This window comes from Nycticebus coucang, chromosome 4 (genome assembly GCF_027406575.1).
Source record: "Nycticebus coucang isolate mNycCou1 chromosome 4, mNycCou1.pri, whole genome shotgun sequence".
Classification (NCBI taxonomy): Eukaryota; Metazoa; Chordata; class Mammalia; order Primates; family Lorisidae; genus Nycticebus; species Nycticebus coucang.
Genome location: NC_069783.1, coordinates 89,493,984 through 89,514,232, shown reverse-complemented (window position 1 = coordinate 89,514,232; position 20,249 = coordinate 89,493,984). Strand labels below are relative to the sequence as shown.

Here is a 20,249-nt window from a genome sequence, read left to right as displayed (position 1 = left end):
AAGAGGGACAGAAGGAAGATTCAAATCCCTGCAGACTGCAGCTGTCTGCCCACATAGCAGGGCCCACAGTGATTGTTGGACCTGAATCTGGTAGCTCAGCATTGCTAAAAAAAGGAAAATAAAATAAAAGTAAAATAAAATAAAGTAAGCACTCCTTACTTTTAAAAATGTGTTTTTGCTCCTTTTTGTCTTGCTGTGTGATTGAAAAATTGTATCTTGTGTGATGGACTGCAAAGATCTGATCTGTAATGATCAGATCTGTGAAAAACTTAAAGGTTGCCACAGATAGAACAAAAATGGGTATATTTTTCAAAATTATTTTTTAATAAAAGGAAGAAAATAAACATAAAAAAATAAAGATCTGATCTGTAATCCATGCTCTCTTTACTTCTTCTAATACCTAAGTAGTTTCAACATAAGGTTAGATTAGCACCCAAATTAATAGGCAAAAGTAACAGATAAAAGTTAAAAAAAGAAAAAGAAATGTTTTATACTGAATAATTATGTACTGTATTCTGAGTTTCCCACTAGGAATATGATTAAAGATAAGACCTTCTAAACTGCAAATAAAAATTGAAGCATAGGAACTCTGAATTTAGCATAGCAACTCAAGGTACAATTTTAGATTAAAAAATATTATTCCATGCCACCTATCATAAAGTTAAACTTATTTGCAATAAACATAAATGTAAAATTAGGTTTTAAAGGACAACATGTTCTAATCTCGCAAAACATTTAGCAAATAACCTTTGAGTTCACATGAGCCACCCACACAGAAACCAAAATGAACTACAGAAAAAAAAAAAAAAAACGTAGAAAAAGCAACTGTCTGTTGACAACCAGATTTTCTTTCAGCTCTTTGAGTTTTCTGTCTATAAATAATCCGTATGTTTCAAATGTGACCATTTTCTCTAAAGGTGCCTCCTGGCCTGTTCTCACCTCAGTGTGTCTTACAAACAAGAATTAAATGTGTAAATCATGAAAACTACAGAGTTTCTAGAGGAGAGATCTTTAAGAAACATGCTTTTTCAATACCAAAAGTGTCAAAATGAAGCATTAAGATGATGTATTCTTTCTTCAGTGCATCTGTTTATCTTTTGTGAAATCTCAAGTTTGATAAATCACCAGAGATAAAAACATCATTTTTAACCTATCTGAGATCCCAAGTGCCAGCAGGAAAAATAGTGCTGTGTCTCCTTTTTATGAATTTACCTCTGTCTTTGCTTATGACTTATGAGATTTTATTTGCAGAGAAAACATAATGCTCTGTTAACTTGAAAATGATGGCTTTGACTGAGAAACATGAGAACTGAAAAGAAAAAAAAGCAGCATGTATCTTCAGAGATAGAATCGTTTAACAAGTTTGGAGATCTGATCAAAGTGGCAAAGAATGTTAGATGGGGAAAACGATCACCAGATAACGCAAGTGAGGTTTTCACCAGTAGTTCACCTTCCCCTACGGACACTCACAACTCCTGATCTGGTTCATCAAAGTGGATATTAAATACTTGATGGGGAAATTTTATCTAACATTAGTTTAAGATTGGTGAAGCAAGTTCTTGGGCTTCATTTTTGCCTTTGAAAATAACTCAGAAATTCTCTCTTCATTGGCAGCCTGGAAAGTAAAGAAATTCTCAGAGATGTTTGTAATTTCTAAATTCTTCTGTGTCCAAGAATACACCAAAAAAGACTTGGGGCAGCAACGGCTTCTGACCAATTCTTACTGTGAACGGGGGGGGGTTAAAATGCATGAATCAGATAAGTGAGTCAAGAAAATATAACATGGGGGGGAGGGCTTTTAAAAATATTCAAAATAGCTATTTCTCAGTATATAAAACAGTTCCTTGGTGCAGTGGATATTAGAGTTCCTTGCTTTATGTGTATTTTATTATTCTCCGGTGTTGAGTAATTTAAGACAAATTAAATTTTATGCAAACCTAATCCAGCTGGCTGTGAGCATGCAGTTGAGTTTTTCTGATAATTGGCACAAAAATCTATTTTAGGGAGACACTTAGGCTGTGTCCTAAGCACCAGAAGTGCCTAAAGTCCCAGCTGCAAACAACAGTGGCAGCTGTGAGCCGCTGACCCCAGCCTGCTCTGTTCTGTCCTCTTGCAAGAGGCATGAGGACTGTGTTGGCCCTGAGGATGGAATAGAGATGCTGCTTCAGACTGTGGGTCCACAAAAACAGGATGTCCTAGAGAACTTGAGATTCACTCTCTCAGACTCCTCTTGTTGCACAAAGAACAAGCATGTAAATGATGGAGCTGCCCCACTGAGGCAGTGTCAATTCAATTGTCCTCTGGAGACAATCCTCACGTGGAACACCTTTCCTTCACTCCCTTAGCCACCCCATCCTACCCTATATTTGGTGAAGGGCTGCTATGTGTTGGGGAATAAAAAGGCCAGTAAGAAATACCCCTATTCCTAAGGAGCATTCATGAGACCTGGGATGAGAGTGCCTACGGGCAGGTGTCCCAGGAGACACAGAAGGAACGTAAGCCAGATTGGGGTGCAGGTACCAGTGGCTCCTCACATGTCAGGAGAAGCAAGCAGCATCAGAGGCCTGGCCTTTTGAAGGGCAGCTAAGATTTACCTGTCATGTGGGTGGAAAGCACATGCCTCTCCATCATGATGTGCATGAACAATCTAGGGGGGCTGTGTTTGGGTGTGGCCAGTGCACAAGGTCAATATGAGGCAGGTGTCAGGGTCCCGGGAGCCTGTGTTCCTGCTGAGGCCAGTGGCTTTCACTGTCACCTCCTGCCTGTGGTGGGGAGCCTGGAGAAAGGATGGGGAAGATTGCTCTGGCTGTGGTGTGGAGGTAAATAGGAGGGGTGGTGCTCTGAGGACATTAACCGGAAAGTGAGGGAGGTAGGCGGGGGTATGGGGACTGGGTTCTGGAGATTTGGGGCTGAAGGAATCTGGAGGGCATCTAGGGTGGCTGGATGGGAAGGGCGAGGTTGGAGGAAAAGCCAAGATTGATGAGGGCAGGGATTAATTCTGGGCATCAAGGCAGAGACTTAAGTACTAGATTCAACTTAGCTCGGACATAGGCACGTGCACAGAGGGATGCCGTAACAGGTAATGACAGAGAGGCCTGCAGGGCCCAGAAGTATCCAAGCCCATGGACATTCTGTTAGACTGAAGGGTGAATCTCTGCAGAGTAGAGGACCCGTCGAGGCCCCAGGCAGTCCCTTATCTTCCTGATTTAGGGGTGACATCTGGAGTCCACCAGATTTTTGTTTTCCAAAAGTGGTCAACTCCTGTTCCCCTGATGGGACAGGGGTGGTGGGTGGCCTCCAGCTGATCGTCACTGTCAGAGTTGTCTTTCTAGACAGCTGTGTGGGGATCTGCAGGTGGGATGAGCCAGTGCCTTGGGGAAGGCCCAAGTTGGCTGGAGGTGACAACACTGGAGCTCTACACCTTGCTCACAGGCCCAGGAAGCAGTTGTTGGCCATGGTGAGCCAGGCGTGTGTCAGGTGAGGGAGCCAGTGCCCTGTCCACCTGAGGGGGGCAGCCTCCCTGCACGTGGGAGTGAGGTTTAGAAAGGGGCCCAGATGAGCTGTGCCCACATCTCTTTCTGAGTGAACAGCCACATTTGCCCCAGGAGGAAAGGACTCTGCCTTTCAGGAAGGACGGTGGCTATTGTGCTTTCTCAGCCAAAGACCGCAGGTGGCTCCCTTTAGCAGCTGGCTTTGTGGAAGAGAACTCTAAGAAGAAGGATGAGTGTCTTGGTGTGCAACGCCCCACACATGGAGAGAGGGAAGCTGATTTGGTCCCCAGGGTCAGAACACTGCAGAGGGTTTGGCCCCCTTAGCATGTTCTGGGCACCGCTTGCCTGGATGGTTTGGTGGCCATTACCCTCATCTTTCCTGTGGCTCAGAGCGGGATCGAGGCTTCCATGGTGTCAGTGAGACCCATCACTGTTCTCACCCCAGGGATCAGTCAAACTGGTGTTTTGCCTGCCTGGAGAGGTATAGTCTCAATTGACATGTTCCCCTTCTTACAGGTTTCAAAGGAGTGGAGGGAATACTTGTTAATTTGCTTACCAGGTTTTTCATACCTCCTATTTGTGAAACTTAGAGCTTAAATTATCAGACAATGTAGGGACTTTCGGTCCAGCAGAGGGAATACTATGGAACACAGGTGCCCTCATACTTGTGTGAGAGGGACAGGGTGTTTGCATAGTCACAGGCCCCCAGATAATTCCCGGAAGGCCCATCAGGGTGTTGAAGTGTGCATAGGATTCCAAAGGTGGGACCTGGCTACAACCATGGTGGGAAGGGGCTGCAGAGTAGACAGTGGCAGAGGTGACAAAGTGGGAGGCTTGTTCGGAGGATGACAAGGTGCCTACCTTGTTAGAAGAAAAGGGTTTGGAGGAATGGCCAGGAAACAGTGTGAGAGAACTGGCCTAGAAAAGCAGACTGGGGCGGGTCCTGGGGTGCTGGGCACTGCATTATGGAGCCTGGCCTCTGCTGGAGAGTCACCATCACACCCAGACTCCCAAGAAGGAAATTTTTCTGATCTCATGGGACATGTGCTCTGAGTGAGAAAGACCCAGGGTGGGGATGTGGGGGTGGAGACCAAAATGAGCAGGTGTGACCAGCAGGCCCAAGGACAAAGACCTGCCCAGAGGTGGTGTCAGTGGGACTGAAGGAGGGTTCACATTGGAAAAGCAGTGGTCCAGCTCCACCCTGGAGGAGGCTGTGCCTTGGAAAGTGCTGAGACCCCAGGAGTCAGGCCAGGAAACCTGTTGAGACTTGGTTATAGACAGGCTGGTCCACCAGAGATCAGGCACCCCTGTATCCTGTGAGCTCAAAGATGGGGTGGAGAAGGGGAGGCCTGCACACACCATGCTCTGCCACTCGTTGGAATGGAGGATGTGAGCCAGCAGCCCCAGAAGAGCAGTTTGGGGACAGGGCAGTGAGCTGGGCCCTGCCCTCACACAGAGGCCCCCCTACGGCCAGCGCCATACCTCTCCCCACAGCCCAGCACAGAAGGCTTCGTTTACCATAACAGCTACTTGCCAAGAAATTAAGGCCCCTGTTTATCCCCTGTGTTGATTTTGGAAACAAAGCTAGCGCTCTCTCTGCAAATTGAAGCCCTTTTGTTTTGTTTTCTCTCTTTCAACATTTCCCTATTATGCTGTGAATCAGGGGTGGGTGGGGGACTTCAGCGGCCTAGAGTGGCAGACAGTTCTGCAAAAGGAGCTGAGGAGACTGCTGTCACATGCAGCTGAGAGCAGAGGCAGAGGGACAGTGGCCACTGTGTCCCACCCTATGCCACAGACTCAGGGGAGAACTGAGCACAGCAAGGGACCCTGGCCAGGACCCTGGGGGTGGGCACCATGGGAGAGGCCAGCAAGGGGTGTGGGACCTGCAGCTCCTGACACCAGGGAAGCCTCAGTTGCTCCCGGAGAAGAGGATGGGCCCCCCAGGTGGAGCTGTCCTTCAGGAGAGATGTTACCCTCCACCTTCTGCTGCCTGAGAGAAGGCTGCATTGTGGAGCCTGGCCTCTGCCAGAGAATCGCTGTCACACCCAGGGACTATAGGGACCTGAGGTGACTACAGACCCACACTCATGGACTGGGACAAGCCTGTGAGAGGGACAGGGTGTTTGCACAGTCACAGACCCCCAGATGCTTCCCAGAAGGCCCATCAGTAATGGGTCTTGAAGTGTGCATAGGATCCCAAAGGTGAGACCTGGCAGTACATGACAGGAAGGGGCTGCAGAGTAGACAGGGACAGAGGTGACAAAGTGGGGGTCTTGATAGGAGGATGACAAGCTCCTAGGTGACATCTTCACTGTAGGGACCTGAGGTGACTGCAAACCCAGTTGGGACGACCTTCACTTTTCAGAGACAGGTTTACTGGCTCCTGAAGGAGTCAGAGTGCGTCTCGTACCTCAGTGTCAGGTCCCTCCCTCTAGCAGGAGCCTGCCCCTCCCAAGCTGGGCTCCGGGCAGGAGTACCAAGCAAGCTGACAACGTGTAGAAGAGAATCTATTCCACCTGCCTTGACAGCGTCATTCATCCAGAAGGTCAGATTGGAATCTAGAACTGTCAGGCTCTGGCAGCTGTGTAAACTCTGCGGTGTGGTGAGAAGCAGCTCCTCTACCTGCCCCCTTCCACTGCACTCTGATCCACCCTGTGTGGGTCCCTCAGTCTAAACACCCAAGGTTGCAGCCCTGAAAACAGCTGCCCCCCGGCCACACCGTGGGTCTAGGGATGCACATGCCTGTGTAACCCTCTTACCCCATCAGAAGCACAGGGAAGAGGCTTAAGCTATCAGGGCCAGGAAAGTGGGCACTTGGAGCTGGTGCCCAGGAAAGTGGGCACTTGGAGCTGGTGCCCAGGTTGGGTACAGGCTCCAAGTAGGCACCGTAGCTTCCTGAGAAGGGCTAGGCTGGAAGGTTCCTAGCACAGGGCTACGTACAGCTTGGCTCCCTGAGCAGGGCCCTATTACCCAGTGACATGGCACAGGGATGGAGAGAGACATTCTAGACAGTGTGGGTCATATGTCAGGAGAACTTGGACCTGCTAACTTAGTGATAGGTCCCTGATCCTCCCAGGGATATTTCAAAGAGGAAAATAAGTACAAAGGTGGTGTGCGTTGGGGTGGTCTCGTTTTCCCTCTCTTACATGCAACAACACATCATAATGAAATGTCTTCCAGGTGCAACCATTTACTTGAACTTTAGGTGTCTCCTGTTTTGCAAGGTCCTATCTACCTTGCAGAAGGGGCTACAGTGGTGAGGTGTTGTGCACAAGCCACCTGCCAGCCCATTGCTGCACACATTCCAAAGGAGAAATGTGTGTTTCTTGCTGTTTCACGTGTTTTCTCCCAAATGACCACTTTTTACTTGAATCGTGTCTTCTTTCTCTGCTACTCCCTCACCTTCCTCCCAGCCTCAGAGCTACTTGTCATCCAAAAGTTTCTCATTCTCTCTATCTTTGCCCCATAAAGTTGGACACGTCCAACCAATGCAGACAAGTGCAGGCCTTGGCCTCCACTGTTGACATGAATGATGCTGGAACACTTCTGGGCAGTTAAAAACAATAACTGTTGAAGCGAGAAAATGATTCCATCTAAAGTCCCTTAGGGAAAATCTTGTCCCTGGGGAGACCTGCTGTGTTGCTGGCACTGGTTTTGTGGCATATCTAATTTTCATTGGGCAGGCAGCCCCTTGAATCAGCAACAAAGGCAGAGGAAGGTGGATACCATAAATGCTTTCGTTTTGAGTTTTTTTCCTATTTTAAGTCAGGGAGGGAGGAGGGAGAGGACATGAAATGTCAACTTGTCACGATGTTTCTCCCTACGTCAGTGAGTAAGGTAGCAGGGAAAGTGGCTGCCCAGGCCTGGTGGAGAGGAGCTATCTTGAGATGTTCATCCCTGTCCTCACCTTTTTGAGGATTTAGTAGAAACCAACATGGAATGAGGTAATAGCGGAACCCACGGTTGGCATAAGAGCTCGTGCCACACTGACACCTAAGGTAGGGGCAGACAGCCAGGACGTAGGTGCATTCTGCTTGTGTTGGGCCTCCATCCTCAAGGTTGACTTTTGTCATCTGCGTAGAAAGGGCATAGGTTGTTAGCCAGCTGTTAAGGGAAAACTCCATCTGCATGGCCCTGTGCTCCTTTAAATGTGCTTCAGACTTCAGTTCCACAAAATGGGGTCATGGCCTTGGGCATGCAGGATATGATGGGGACAGAACAGAGTCTGGACTAAGACACAGTCCTCAGGCCATTCCTGAGGCCAGGGTGTCACATAAATGTAAGAACCAGAGACTGATTAGAAAAGAAAAACCCTAAGACATCAAATGGGCACAGGGAAGAGTTAGCGAGAGGAGCACAGGACAGAGTGTCAACTCGGTCCTGGCACCCACAGTTTCCTCACCTGCAGTCTCTCCGTTAGTCCTCACACCAACTCCTCCTAGGCTTCGAATGGGACCGAGGAGGAAACAGAAACTCAGCAAGGGCATGTGACTTGTCCAAGGTCAAGTGCCCAGTAGTGCCAAAAGAGAACACTTAAAGCCATGTCTGTCTGACTCTGAGCCTGTGCTGGCCACTGCTCCAACTGCTGGATCCATAAGAAGACTGGGATTGGGGCTGACCAGAGGGAAACAGAGAGGGGTCACATGGGCCAGGGACTGTGCCATGGATGAATGGTGAGGGGCCATCAGGGAGGGTGGTTCACACTGGGGAAGACAGGATAAGCCTGGAGGGAAGAGGGAAAACACCAGCCATGAGCTGGGGGGCTCTGGCCGAGCCAGGTTCGGTGTGGTGGCAGCAGTGGGCATCAAAGCTAGCAATCAAACTGGCAGGTGCTTGGGGAAAGGAGCGCATCTGAGACCTTGTGCAGCGAGCATCAGCAGGGTTGGTGCCAACAGGGAACAGTCTAAGATTTGGGCTCAGGGCCCTAGTGAGTGGTGGAGAGGCCTGTGGGATCAGGCAAAGGCAGGAAAGGGCTGACTCATTACGAAAGTCAACTAGTGCTGATTGAAGGCACAGAGTTCACAGTAACTTGAACTGGGTGTCCTGTCTTGTGAACAATTAGAAGTGTCACAGCGAAGCCCAGTGCAAGGGCAATCAGAGGCATGAACGTGGGGTGCCCACAGAGAGGAGAGAGCTGAGGGTGAGACTCAAGTAGCCCCCATAGGAAGCAAGAGCAGATGCAATGATTTCCATGAACCACACCAAGTAAGATTCGAAGCCACCACATAAATCTTTCCTAAGTAAAATAGCCACCTTTAAAAAGATAATCTGAAGAAAACCTAACACCTGAACTTATAGACTGTTCCTCACTCGTCCTCAGACAATAGTCGGATTTCAATATATTATCCCACCAAATCAGGTCACGGCAAAGTCCACTGCAGAGCCCACAGAAGGTTTGGGGGGGATATAGCGATCTTGCCCCCAGAGTTTTTCACAGACTGATACGTTCTGAGTGGGTGAGGGCAAATGTGTTTTTGGAAACTCAGCATAGCTTAGGCTCTTATCTCATTCTACAAGTTTCTGTCGAAGTTTATGGACAAAGTTTTTTGGGTTTTTTTTAAAGGTTATATTGAGGATTTTACGTAATTAATATTAGCTTCAGCCAGTTGAAGACTGATGGACATAGGCATTGGAGAGTGTGTGTGAAGCGGCAGCATTGCTCACTCTTGATCCTGAACATGTTTTGACTGGATAAGAGCAAAAATTTACACCGGGAGGAAAAATCAGCAGAGTCTACAGTGGACAGCAATTGAGATTACACAGAGTCATTTCTTCAGAGGGAAAACAGTTTGAAGAATTGTATATTATAAGTAGCATTGAAAATGATACAAAAAACACTACCCAATGTTTTCTTGATGAAAATTATTTACTGCTGATATGATTATCTTTAAAAGATCTGTGTTTATGTATATGGCACTCAGAAATGCTTGGGGTTGTAACAGTGGAATCAGACAATCCCTCAGTCTTGAGTCTGGCTGGGCTCAGCTCTGCCTACCTTTGGGGGGGTCTTTGGAGGTTGAAGGAACCCTGGGTGATCAGTGGCTTAGAATGTAGCAATAAAAGGCAATCTAGATTGGCTAACTTAGTAAAAGCCTTAATTCCTGTCAAATAAGTGGATTTAAGTGTGAGGGCAGCAAGGAATCACATAAGCATTTTCAAGAATGAAACTATAGTCAGCACAGGGTACAGGAAAGGTAGTCTGCAGCTTGGTGCTTATTTAGAACAAAATCAAAATTGATGCTCATACAAGTGGACCTTTGGTGAGAGTTTGGCCACAGAGATAGAGAAGGGGAGTGAAATTTGTGTAAATTGTCTGTATTAACATTCCTAGAGCTTTTCTAGCTAATTTAAATTTTTTTAATAAATGTCTTGATAAACACAAGACATTTTCTTTAATAAACCTTCCCACCACCATTCTATTGGAGAAGATGGGCTGGAGAAAGAAAACTTGATATATTTTGGAGAGTCTGTGAGGTTTGCTTGAATCAACATGTGGAGTCATATCATGTTTGCACCAGGAGAAGAGTCAAAGCCATGGAAATCCTGATGCAAGGTGGATCAAAAATTGAGTACTGCCAAGTTTTCAAGGGCACATGGAATCCTTTTGATGGATAATGCAGGAAACAGGGAAAACAGCATGGTGTTTGGAGGACAAGATAGCCCACATGGGGGCTGAACCCAGGTCCTCCTCCTGTGGTGCAGGGTGGAGCTTTGCTGATAGGAGTGGCCTTGTGGTCCATTGTGATGGGCCCAGCTGGTCAGGTGGAGAAGTGAGTGCAGGTCCTGACTCACACAGGGGACAGGCAGGGAACTCTTCCATCCTTCCTCCAAGGCAGGATGGACAGCGTGCCAATTATAACGATGGTGTTCTTCCACAGATCAGAAGTGCTCAGAGCCTGAAGGGAGGTGGTTCACCATTTCTTTCTCTTCCCTTCCAGTGACCTTAGAGCAGTTCTCCCTGGCAGTGAAGCGGTGTCCTGACCAAGAGGACCGGGCTTTGTTAATGAAGGTAGGTTATCAGATAAAGAACTTATTTCCAAAAGGCTCCTAGCACTTTTATTGCCCCAAGGAGAGTTTCATTTTTACAAGCGGGAGTAGATTTATCATCTCTGAATTTTGTGCTCCATGGGGATAAACTTGTCATCGGTGAGTAGGAGGGTTGCTGGTTAATGAGCACAACCGTCGTCTGTGGAGTGCAGGGAAGTGACAGGAGAGTGGGTGTCAACTACTAGCAGGGAGTCTATTTAATTCTCCAGAGGGCTCAGTTGGTTCTATTTAAACTTATCTGACAGAGTCTTGATTCTTTTAGCAGATTTATGAGGCTTGGCCAAATTCCACGTCTCCCATTATACTTTTTAATTAAGACAAAGGATTCCATACGTCCCCAGTCTGCCACCTCCTACTTTTGTCACCATAGGGAATGCTATACAAACTAGACAGTTCATATTAACCACTGGGATGAGCATCTTATGTCATTGATTCCTTGCCCTTGAGTGGAAGACACACTCTTTTTATTCCCCAGTAACAATTGTTTTATTTCCTTCCAAATGACAGGAACAGAGGCATTTCCAAATGGTACAACCTACATTTTAGGTTGCACATCTAGGTGAGCCAAAAGTGTGGAAAAACTTGGCAAGCAGCCACATGAATTAGATTAAAATGTTGCCTTTGAAGGCAGAGAGCCGTAGCACCACAGGGGTGTGTACACACTTTTCTACCAATGACTAAGACTCATGTTTTCACCTAGAAACTGTGCAGACTGACCTTGAGGCACAAGCATTTCCATGATGTCATTTCAATGCTGTACCATCAGGAAACCACATGTACCAGGAATTGCATTTTTTACCTAAACATCAGTTTCTTTACCAGGTGTCATCTGACTTTAGAAATGGGTGGGAAAAAAAATAGGGTGTCACTCTGAGGTATTTTCAAGTCATTTGCCTAAGACGTGATATTTTTGGTCTGTCTTTTTTTTTTTTTTAAGCTTTCAGTGATGTTAATTTTATGATAAAGAGGTGCTGCTGATACCAAGTGTTGGGGTCTTCTAGGAGACCTGACTCCCCACAGTCCTGAGTGTGTAAAGCACTTAGAATGGCAGATTCCGGCACATGAGCTTGGTGTTGGGGCTTTTCCACACTCAATTCTTCGTTCCTTGCCCTGAGCTCTGTTCCACAAGGACCTTTCCTTCCAGGTGCAGCCTGGCTTTCTGTGACCTTGAAACAGTTCTCAGGCCCCAGACTCTCACCTCTTTACCCTGCTTAGTGTTCAAGAGAACAAGGACACGTTCCGTGTGGTGCTGTCTCTTACCACCTACCATCTACTCCTCTTTGTTTCTCTCTTCTTCTTTTCCTACTACTCCCTCCCTCCTTTATTTTCAGGAGGTGAAACTTCTGGGCCCTGCCTGGTGCTACGGGTGAGCCCTGCTTGGAGGTTACATGGGCATCTCAGAGGCAGAGTGGGGTAGAGAGGGCAGGTACAGAGCCCAGCCCCAGGCAGCCACAGCTCCAGGCTGCTTCCAGCTTCCTTGGGGCCTCCTCTCTGAGTCTCTTGAGGTCTACAGTGAGAGGATGGAAAGAGGCTTTACCCAGAGCTCCCTCCTCCTCCCACAGTGGCACCTCCTCCCTGACCCTCCCACTGTCCTGGCTGGGTTGTCTAGCATACTTGGTTAGACACCCACAGGTTAGGGTTAGGAGAGGAAGGTTAGATGGCCTGAAGTGTCCTGGAATCTGCGGAATCTTCAGTGACAGTCAGTATTTTGTGTCTTCTCTTTTGGTTTCTGTAGACTGTGTGGCCACAGCAATCAGGGACGATGTCTGTGGGTGTTCTCTCGATATTTGCACATATTTGAACAGGCACCATCAAAGAAGTTTCACTGAATAAAAATATGTGTTCAGTTCATATATACTGAAACTATTTCATAATCTTTTTCAGGAGGCTGAGGTTTGTTTAATGTTACACATTGGAGGACGCCATGTGGGTGTGACAGTGGTGTGCAGAGTTTGTGTAGATGTCATGTGAGAGAACTTATTCAGGGTAACCGTAGAGCATTTTGACTACACTAGATCGTATGTTGGTTTGCCCTGCAGACTCTCTGCAGTAAACTCAACCTCATAAAAACTGGTTGGAAGCCAAAAATATAGATCTGGAGCAAATATGATATTTTTTAAAATTATATTTTGCATATGCATAGTGCTGCATCCCTACATGGTCAAGGATAATTGAGACCTGGAGACAAATATTTTGTTCTAATCTGTGAAGTCCCCCTGTACACTGAAGAAGATGAAAGAGACGAACATGCAGCTGGGTGGATGGTTGAGCCAACATCAGACACAGTGAAACAGAAACAGTGAAACTTCCCAGATGGTAGAGACCAGAGCCTTCATCAGATGACCAGGAAAACATGAGAGCAAGGAAGAAAAGTGACTAGCCACCATTGCATAGCTAGTTAGCAGGAAACAGAACCAGGACCAGAAAACCAGAGTCCCTGATTCTTGGATTGGACTTCTTCCTGGGGCATCTCCTCAGGTGTCTGAATTCTTAGGAAAATCCACCACCCCACCCCTGCACCCCCACCAGAGCCCACATAGGAGGTGAGATGGCAATGGAAACACAAGAAGTACTATAGCAGCTGCCTTGTTAATCACACCCTCTGGCTGAGGCTGCTATAAGGCAGGGGAGACCAGGCTACTCTGTGACTTAATTTGCTCACCTACAAGCAGAGGTTAAACCTGTTACTGACTTAAGGTTTGCCCACCCACCACTGTAGCCCTGGAAAGGGCTAGGGAAGAGATACCGGGGCCGAGACAGCTGTTATTAGGAGTTGTCTTGTAGTGAGATTTCACTACTATTTGAACTCTACAACATATTGAAATTCCAGAAATTATATATTTGGCCCCATTCACTTTTGAGCTCTGTCCTTACTTGTGTCTTAGTTCTATCTGCCAGTGAATCTCTTTGGCCCCTCGTGGGCACTGCCCTGAGGAACCGTTCACCCTTGTCTCCACTCACACTCCCTGGGGACTCCAGGTGCTACCTAAGCTCCATCCTCAGGTCCAAGCAGCAAGTTTAAACCTTAGTAGTCTCTGTCCTCCCCACCCCTGCAGAGTGGCCGATGGGGCCTCCCTGTCCCAGGGGGGAGCATTCATCTATTCACCCTCTGAAACCTCTTCTAGAGCCAGCCTCTCCCTCTGCCCAAGAAAAGAGCACCTTGGTTTAATCCTTGAGGAGCAAGTTGCAGTCTTCACTCTGCCAGGAACCACTGTGTTGCCTTGAGCAGGTCACTTTTACTCTTTTAGCCTAGTGTCCTTTTCTGGTAAAAGAGAATGTGCATTAGAAGTCCCCACAGACCATGCCAATATCTATGTTCTGCAAATCTATGGGTGAACATTGCCAACAACCCTGCAGTACTAGATATTCTGGCCTGGCCCTCTCCCACCTGTCTCTCCCCTCTAGGCACTGCCAGTGAACCTTCTCAGGGCTCCACATCCTACGTGCCACTTTCTGGATTCATTTCCAGCCTGACTGCCTCTCTTCTGTGAAGAGGATGATCACAGAACTTACCCTCCAGACTCAGACTTTCTGGAGCATGAAAGAGATACCATTAAAAAGCACAGCTTGGGTGAAAGGCCTGGCCCTTGGCTGTCCCAGGCATGCCATGGTGCTGGGCAGCCTATTTTTGAATCAAGTCCAAGCCCCTCCCTCAGCCACATGGCCCGACCTTGCCCAGCAGTCTGTCCTCTTAGTGCTCAGCCCACACCTTGCCTCCATTCCCACCACCTTTTCTCCTGTTTTTAGGATGGAAAATGGCAGGAAGACTGGTCTCTTGGGGCCAATCTGCATTGGATCATAATTTTCTTTTCTCTTTTTCTTTCTTTTAATTTTTTTTTTTTTTTTGAGACAGCGTTTCACTGTGTTGCCCTTGGTAGAGTACCATGGCATCACAGCTCACTACATCCTCAAACTCTTGCGCTTAAGCGATTCTCTTGCCTCAGCCTCCCAAGTAGCTGGGACTACAGGTGCCCGCCACAATGCCTGGCTATGATCATAATTTTCTAAACTAAATGTACATGATCATACCTCCTAATTTTGTTCTTGCACATCTGGGAGTTTCTTACACACCTGGCAATAGATGCTTCTGATTTGGGTGGGAGACACCAGCCAGGGTCCTCAATGGATCTAAAACTTTGTGAGGCATCACCTGCAGGACCTCCTTGCCTTGCTCAGAGAAGCTGGAAACACCAGTGGGATGCTTGGGGATGAGTGGCCTTGCTGGTGAATGCTCCCTGGGACAAGAGACAGGAGCTCTGGCTGATGTTTATACCTGGAGCAAGAAAGTGGGACAAGGCTTGGCTCAGAGTAAGGCTTCCTGCTCCAGTGATGCTGAGTGAGTGCCCAGAAAGTTCCCCCATGCACTTGCCCCCTGTGCAGCCAGGCCTCTGGCTAGGGGCACCAGGTGAGGGTGAAGGCAGGCCTGTCTCTAGGTAAGATCTGCTATCGTACCATATTTACGTAGGAAACAGTAACAAAAACCAAGCTACCTGTATGAAAATCAGTAAATAAACCAGCAGCCAGCTGGGCTCATTTTAGCACTGCCTTGAAACTCTGCTTTCAAGACGCAGACCTGTGGCAGGGCTGTCACACTCAGGTAGCGACAATGTCCCTTCCTGGTCTCCATGCACAGACTGACTGGTGGTGAGAGGGGTGGTATCTTGATCTAGGGAGACACACTGAGTGGTTTTCATGTCTGCTGTCTACCCAGTAGGCCATGCAGGGGCCCATCAGGCTGGTGGGCAATGGGCCCAGGTCAGGTGAACCTGCAGAGATCATTCCCCAGGACAGAAGCTGTGGGGGGATGGCAGCTGCTAGAAGCTTCCTTAGCATTTTTTACCAACTAAGTACTAATGCTGCCCCAAATGTGCAGAGGCACATGGGCAGGTGGAAGGGACGCCAGGCCTCCCTCTCATAGCCCCTCACCACTGTGGTCTGGCCAGACGCAGCTCCTTCTCTGTCTAGTGATGTTTTAAGAAATCAGGCACACTTGAGTCTTTCTTAAAAACAAAAATCTCCAAGGGACCAACAGTACACTACCCCTCAGTCCTCCAAATTTACCAAATACAGCTTCTTCCCAGGGACTGGCATTTTCTTCCACCCTGATGGAATCCTGTCCGGAATGAGGGTTTTCATGGGGGAAACAATGCCTTTCCCTCAGCAGGGTAACGCCTGTGCTCTGAGGGGAAAGGGGATTTTCCACATGACCGCCCCACCGCCTCTTCTCCCCGCAGAAGGTTTAGACGCGCCCCAGCAAGCTAGTTGTCTAGTGTTTCTTAAATTGTCATTGTCACAAAGATTCTTTCTGCTTCACTTCTCCCTAAGTCCTCCTCTTCACTGCCCCCACTTTGGTCCTAGGAATAGTAATTGAGCCATTCAGTGCCTTGTATAGGGACTGGTCCTGCACAGCCACACAGGGGCCCTTTGTCTGCCTTTGTGCTCAGAGCAGGCCTCAGAGCCTTCAGTTCTCAGAGGGTGCTCACCCCGGCAACCCAGGCGACCCAGGCATCTAAGCAGGGTGTTTGCAGGGGACTGTCCCGGCCTCACAGGCGGCTAGGAGTGGCAGTTTGAGCCTGTCAAGTGGGCGAGGTGGGGTTTTTCCCTTTCCTGCTTTCTAACTGCTCTTTCTTCCTTTTCTCAACATGTGTAGGTGGTAGCTGGTTTAAGCACCAAACCTAGCAGCCAATGGTTAATTACAGACACCTCCTGTCACACGCAGAGCAAACTGTGATGTCCTCCTTTCTGCAGGTGGCCCTTGGCATGCTCGAGGACCCCATCTTGGCCCCATGCCTTTGTGAGAGCCCTCGGTCCTTCAAGCCAAGGCACCCAGGGCTGCCCACTGTGTGTGCAGCACACAAGCCCAAGGCCACCACCCGGTCATCTGGGGCTGGGCCTGTGACTCTCACACAGAAGAAAAGTGGTTCTCTTTTAGGGACGACTGTGTTTCCAAACCCCATCCAGGATGAATAGTGTCGGTCCCTGTTCTGAATTCCCGTAGCATAGGTGATGCAGGGTGGCAGGGGCTGTGGTGTTGAATCAGTCCTGAACCCTGCTTTTCTTTCTTTTCCCCTTCTCCACTTCTTGCAAGCTAGAGTCACACAAAGAAGTGAGCAGGTGGTCGACAGTTTCCTAAAATTGCTCAACAAATGTTTACTGAGAGCCAGGTAGTGTTTTCCTAGTACCTGGCTCACTTCTAGAATATATTCCAATGCTTTTATATAGAGTAAAGAAAAAGAGCCACAGGTGATATAGAAATCAAATTTCAGACCTGTCCTTCCACTAACAAATGTTGTTTTCTCATTCCTGTACCCTTATGCCATTGGGACTCTGGAATGCCTCTTATACTTTTGGAGGTCCTCCTCCCGCCCCCCACCGCCAAGTGCCAAGACTGTGCCAAGGTTCTGAAGGGCTCAGTTCAAACCAACCCCTCAAAATATCAGTGACAAAAAAAAAGTATATCAGTGACAATTATCCCTTCCAATGAAACTTTACTTTTGAAAAAGAATCTTTGGGGCATAGGACTAACTCTTCATCTCAAAATAATGTATCTCTACCAGTAGAACGTCAGACTCCACAATAAATCAAAAGTCTCATTTTGGTGTCTATTGGTACATACCTGTCCAATCACTCTCAAGAAACATTTAGGGGTGCCTTCTATGTGTCAGGCACTATACTAGGCTCTAGGGGGATGTAAACATTGATAAGACCCAGGCCTCCCCTGCAGAGGCTCCCTGGGAAAAAGGGAGACAGATACTCCAGTTGAGTGCTGAGAGGGAGAGAATTGGGGAAACTAGAGGAGCACTCAGCTGGGCACTCAGATCAACTTGGGCTTGGGAAAAACTGCCCCAAGGAGGTGGCATTTGAGCTAAGTCTCTGTGTCTCTGCAGGAAATTAAATTTAACCAACTGTGTGGGTTCCACTGAGCTTCCTGGTGGAGTGGATGTGACAAGTTGTGTTCTGAGTTTTCCATTTATAGAGTGTTTCTGATGCACTGATGTATACCTTGAGAGCTGACTACCAAACTATGGGCCCCAGGCAACTGGCTCTCCAAGAGAGGGGTATCCAGAGGCTTCCATTCTCGCTGTGCACCTTTCTCTGTAGCTATCTTGAAATTATAGTATTCAATATTCCTTCCTTGGCTTAGAAGACTTTAAGGCAGTGGTTCTCAACTTTCCTAATGCTGGGGCCCTTTAATACAGTTCCTGTGGGTCGGCACCCACAGGTTGAGAGCTGCTACTTTAAGGTCTTCCAGTGGTTAATGTCAAAATCAGGTGACTCTGGGAGGGAATTCAGCAGAAGCCATCACCAGCAATTATTAGTTGCTTTAGAATTGTTCTGGGAGCATGGTGTCCAGGCCAGGGCCATGAGGAGAGAGGGGTGGGATGCAGTTAGGAGGAGAAAAGTGGAGAAGTTTCCTATCTTGCAGCAAGAGGATCTTCTCTTCTATCTGAGAGCCTGCACTTCACTGAGCTCCCCCACAAAGCTCCCTCATCAGGAGAAATCACCTGTGTCTTTCCAGTCCAAAATGCCATCAGGAATAAGCTTTTCATGTGCCGGGTCCCCTAAGAGGAGCACACAGTCACACAATGGCAGCAGTATGCAAGCACATTACACCTGCTCTGCCCTGACGTTTCATTGTCAAGCATCTAAACAAACATCTATGTGGAGAACCAGCCAGGAAACACAAATACTGGTGTCCAGAAAAGAAGTCGGCTGCCCTGAGCATGAAGGGCTTGACCCTCTGGGATGCCAGCCTGGCACAGGGCTTGCAGGTCAGGGACTTCTTCCTGAACATGCTGTTTCTCAACTCCACTGTGCACAATTCCAGGAGGAATATTTTATTTTGGGCTGCTTTAGAAGACAGGACAGCAGGAAAGGAAATTACTTGAGACAAAAGAAAATGAGAAGGATTTGGTAGAAGTCACTTATAGGAAACAGAGAGCATAATTTGGAGAACTAAAGATTGCAGGAGGAGAGAAGAAGGCCTGGTCAGGACTTGTCATCTCACCATTTTAAATAGAGATCAAGATACTGAAGTGGGTAGGCAACTTGGTGTGTTCGCGAAACCTTTGCCTGACGGGCAAAGGGGAGCTAAGAACAGCCTGTTCATGGTCATTTGATTAATGCTTTACATTTTGAAAAAGCTTTCACAGAAAGTATATCATTCGATATCAGGATTATGAACAAGTTATATGAGTAAGATGAGCCTCCTATTAAAATGAAAGGCACTCAGGTTGGGTGAAAAATAACACCCAACTGTATGATGTATACAAAAAAGACAGACTCCTGTTCCTGAGAAGACGGAGTAGGCATATTCAACCCTATGCTTTCTCCTAAGTACAATTACAAACTCTGCATATTATATATAAAACATATATAAGAGGGTTCTGAGAGGTGGAGGCTAGAAGGCAGACCATCTAGGGACCTCAGGATCTGGGGAATGACACAGCAGGGAGTTCCCTGGGTTTTCTGCATGCCTCATATTTTCCAGAGCTGGAGCTGAAGACACTGGCAACCTGGAAAAGGCTAATGCACAAAAATCACCCCCCCCCAAAAAAAAAAAGAAAAAGGGAAAAAGAAGAATAATTCTACTGTAGCCAAGGCAGCCTGGCAAGACAAAAGAATTTTATAAAATAACTGTATTACTCCAGCCAAGTGCCATAGAAAAGTCTGCGGCCCCACATTCACCCATGCCCAGAAAGACCAGTGGGAAGCACAGACATTCGTGCTCACTAGGCTGTGATCAGGCACGGTCGCCCCAGCACTGGGGTATGTCCGAGGAGGCCCAGTAGGGAGCTGGGGTTTTCATCTCTATTTGCTAATAATGAGGCCTTCCCTACCACCCTTTCATGCTACAGTGCTGTTGGAAACCCCATGGGGAGCCTGGACTTATTCCCCTACCCAGCAGCAACCTGGCTGTCCTACCTGACGTGGTAGTGCCAGAGCAGACCAGACTAAAATCGTCAGCATGCTCACCTCCACCCAGTGGTAAGGAGGTCACACCATGGTGGTCAGTGGAGGCCTTGTGCAAATTCCAGTGAAAATTCAAGAGGAAATCAAGGTATTCCTAGAGGAAGGAAACTAAGAGAATTTATCACTGGAATAGCTACTCTATAGAAGTGGATAAAAGAAGTTATCTAAACAGAAAAGACATAATAGAAGGAATCAAGAAAATTAGGAAAGAAAGAATTTGGTAACCATAGGAAATAAAATCAACCAGTTCCCCCCTTCTTTTTAGTTTTCTAAATCATGTTTGACAATTACAGTGAAAACACTGTCTGATGTGCTTTTTTTTTTTTTTTTGAGACAGAGTTTCACTTTGTCATCCTCGGTGACATCACAGCTCACACCAACCACCAACCTCAAACTCTTGGGCTTAAGCGATTCTCTTGCCTCAGCCTCCCCAGTACCTGGGACTACAGGCACCCGCCACAACGCCTGGCTATCTTTAGAGATGGGGTCTTGCTCTTGCTCAGGCTGGTCTGGAACTCCTGAGCTCAGGTGATGCACCACCTTGCCCTCCCAAGTGCTTGGATTACAAGTGTGAGCCACTGTGCCCAGCCTGCCTGATGTGGTTCTATGTGGATGTCAAGAAAATATTTTAGACAATTATGTTGTAAGCAGAGGAGGATAACAGGATGTAAAGGGTGGTAGGGTTTTTACACTTTACTCGAACTGTTGATATAAGTAGACTGTGATAAATTATGTCTA

At 47.5% G+C, this 20,249-nt stretch overlaps 1 protein-coding gene across 1 annotated transcript in view; it reads left to right on the top strand.

Moving 5' to 3' along the window:
* Window positions 1-20,249, top strand: part of ACOXL (acyl-CoA oxidase like) — a 395,512-nt gene that overhangs the window by 331,444 nt on the left and 43,819 nt on the right. Inside the window, exon 17 of the mRNA XM_053588707.1 lies at window positions 10,430-10,500. Coding sequence (XP_053444682.1) covers window positions 10,430-10,500 — 71 coding nt within the window. The remainder of the gene's footprint in view (window positions 1-10,429; window positions 10,501-20,249) is intronic.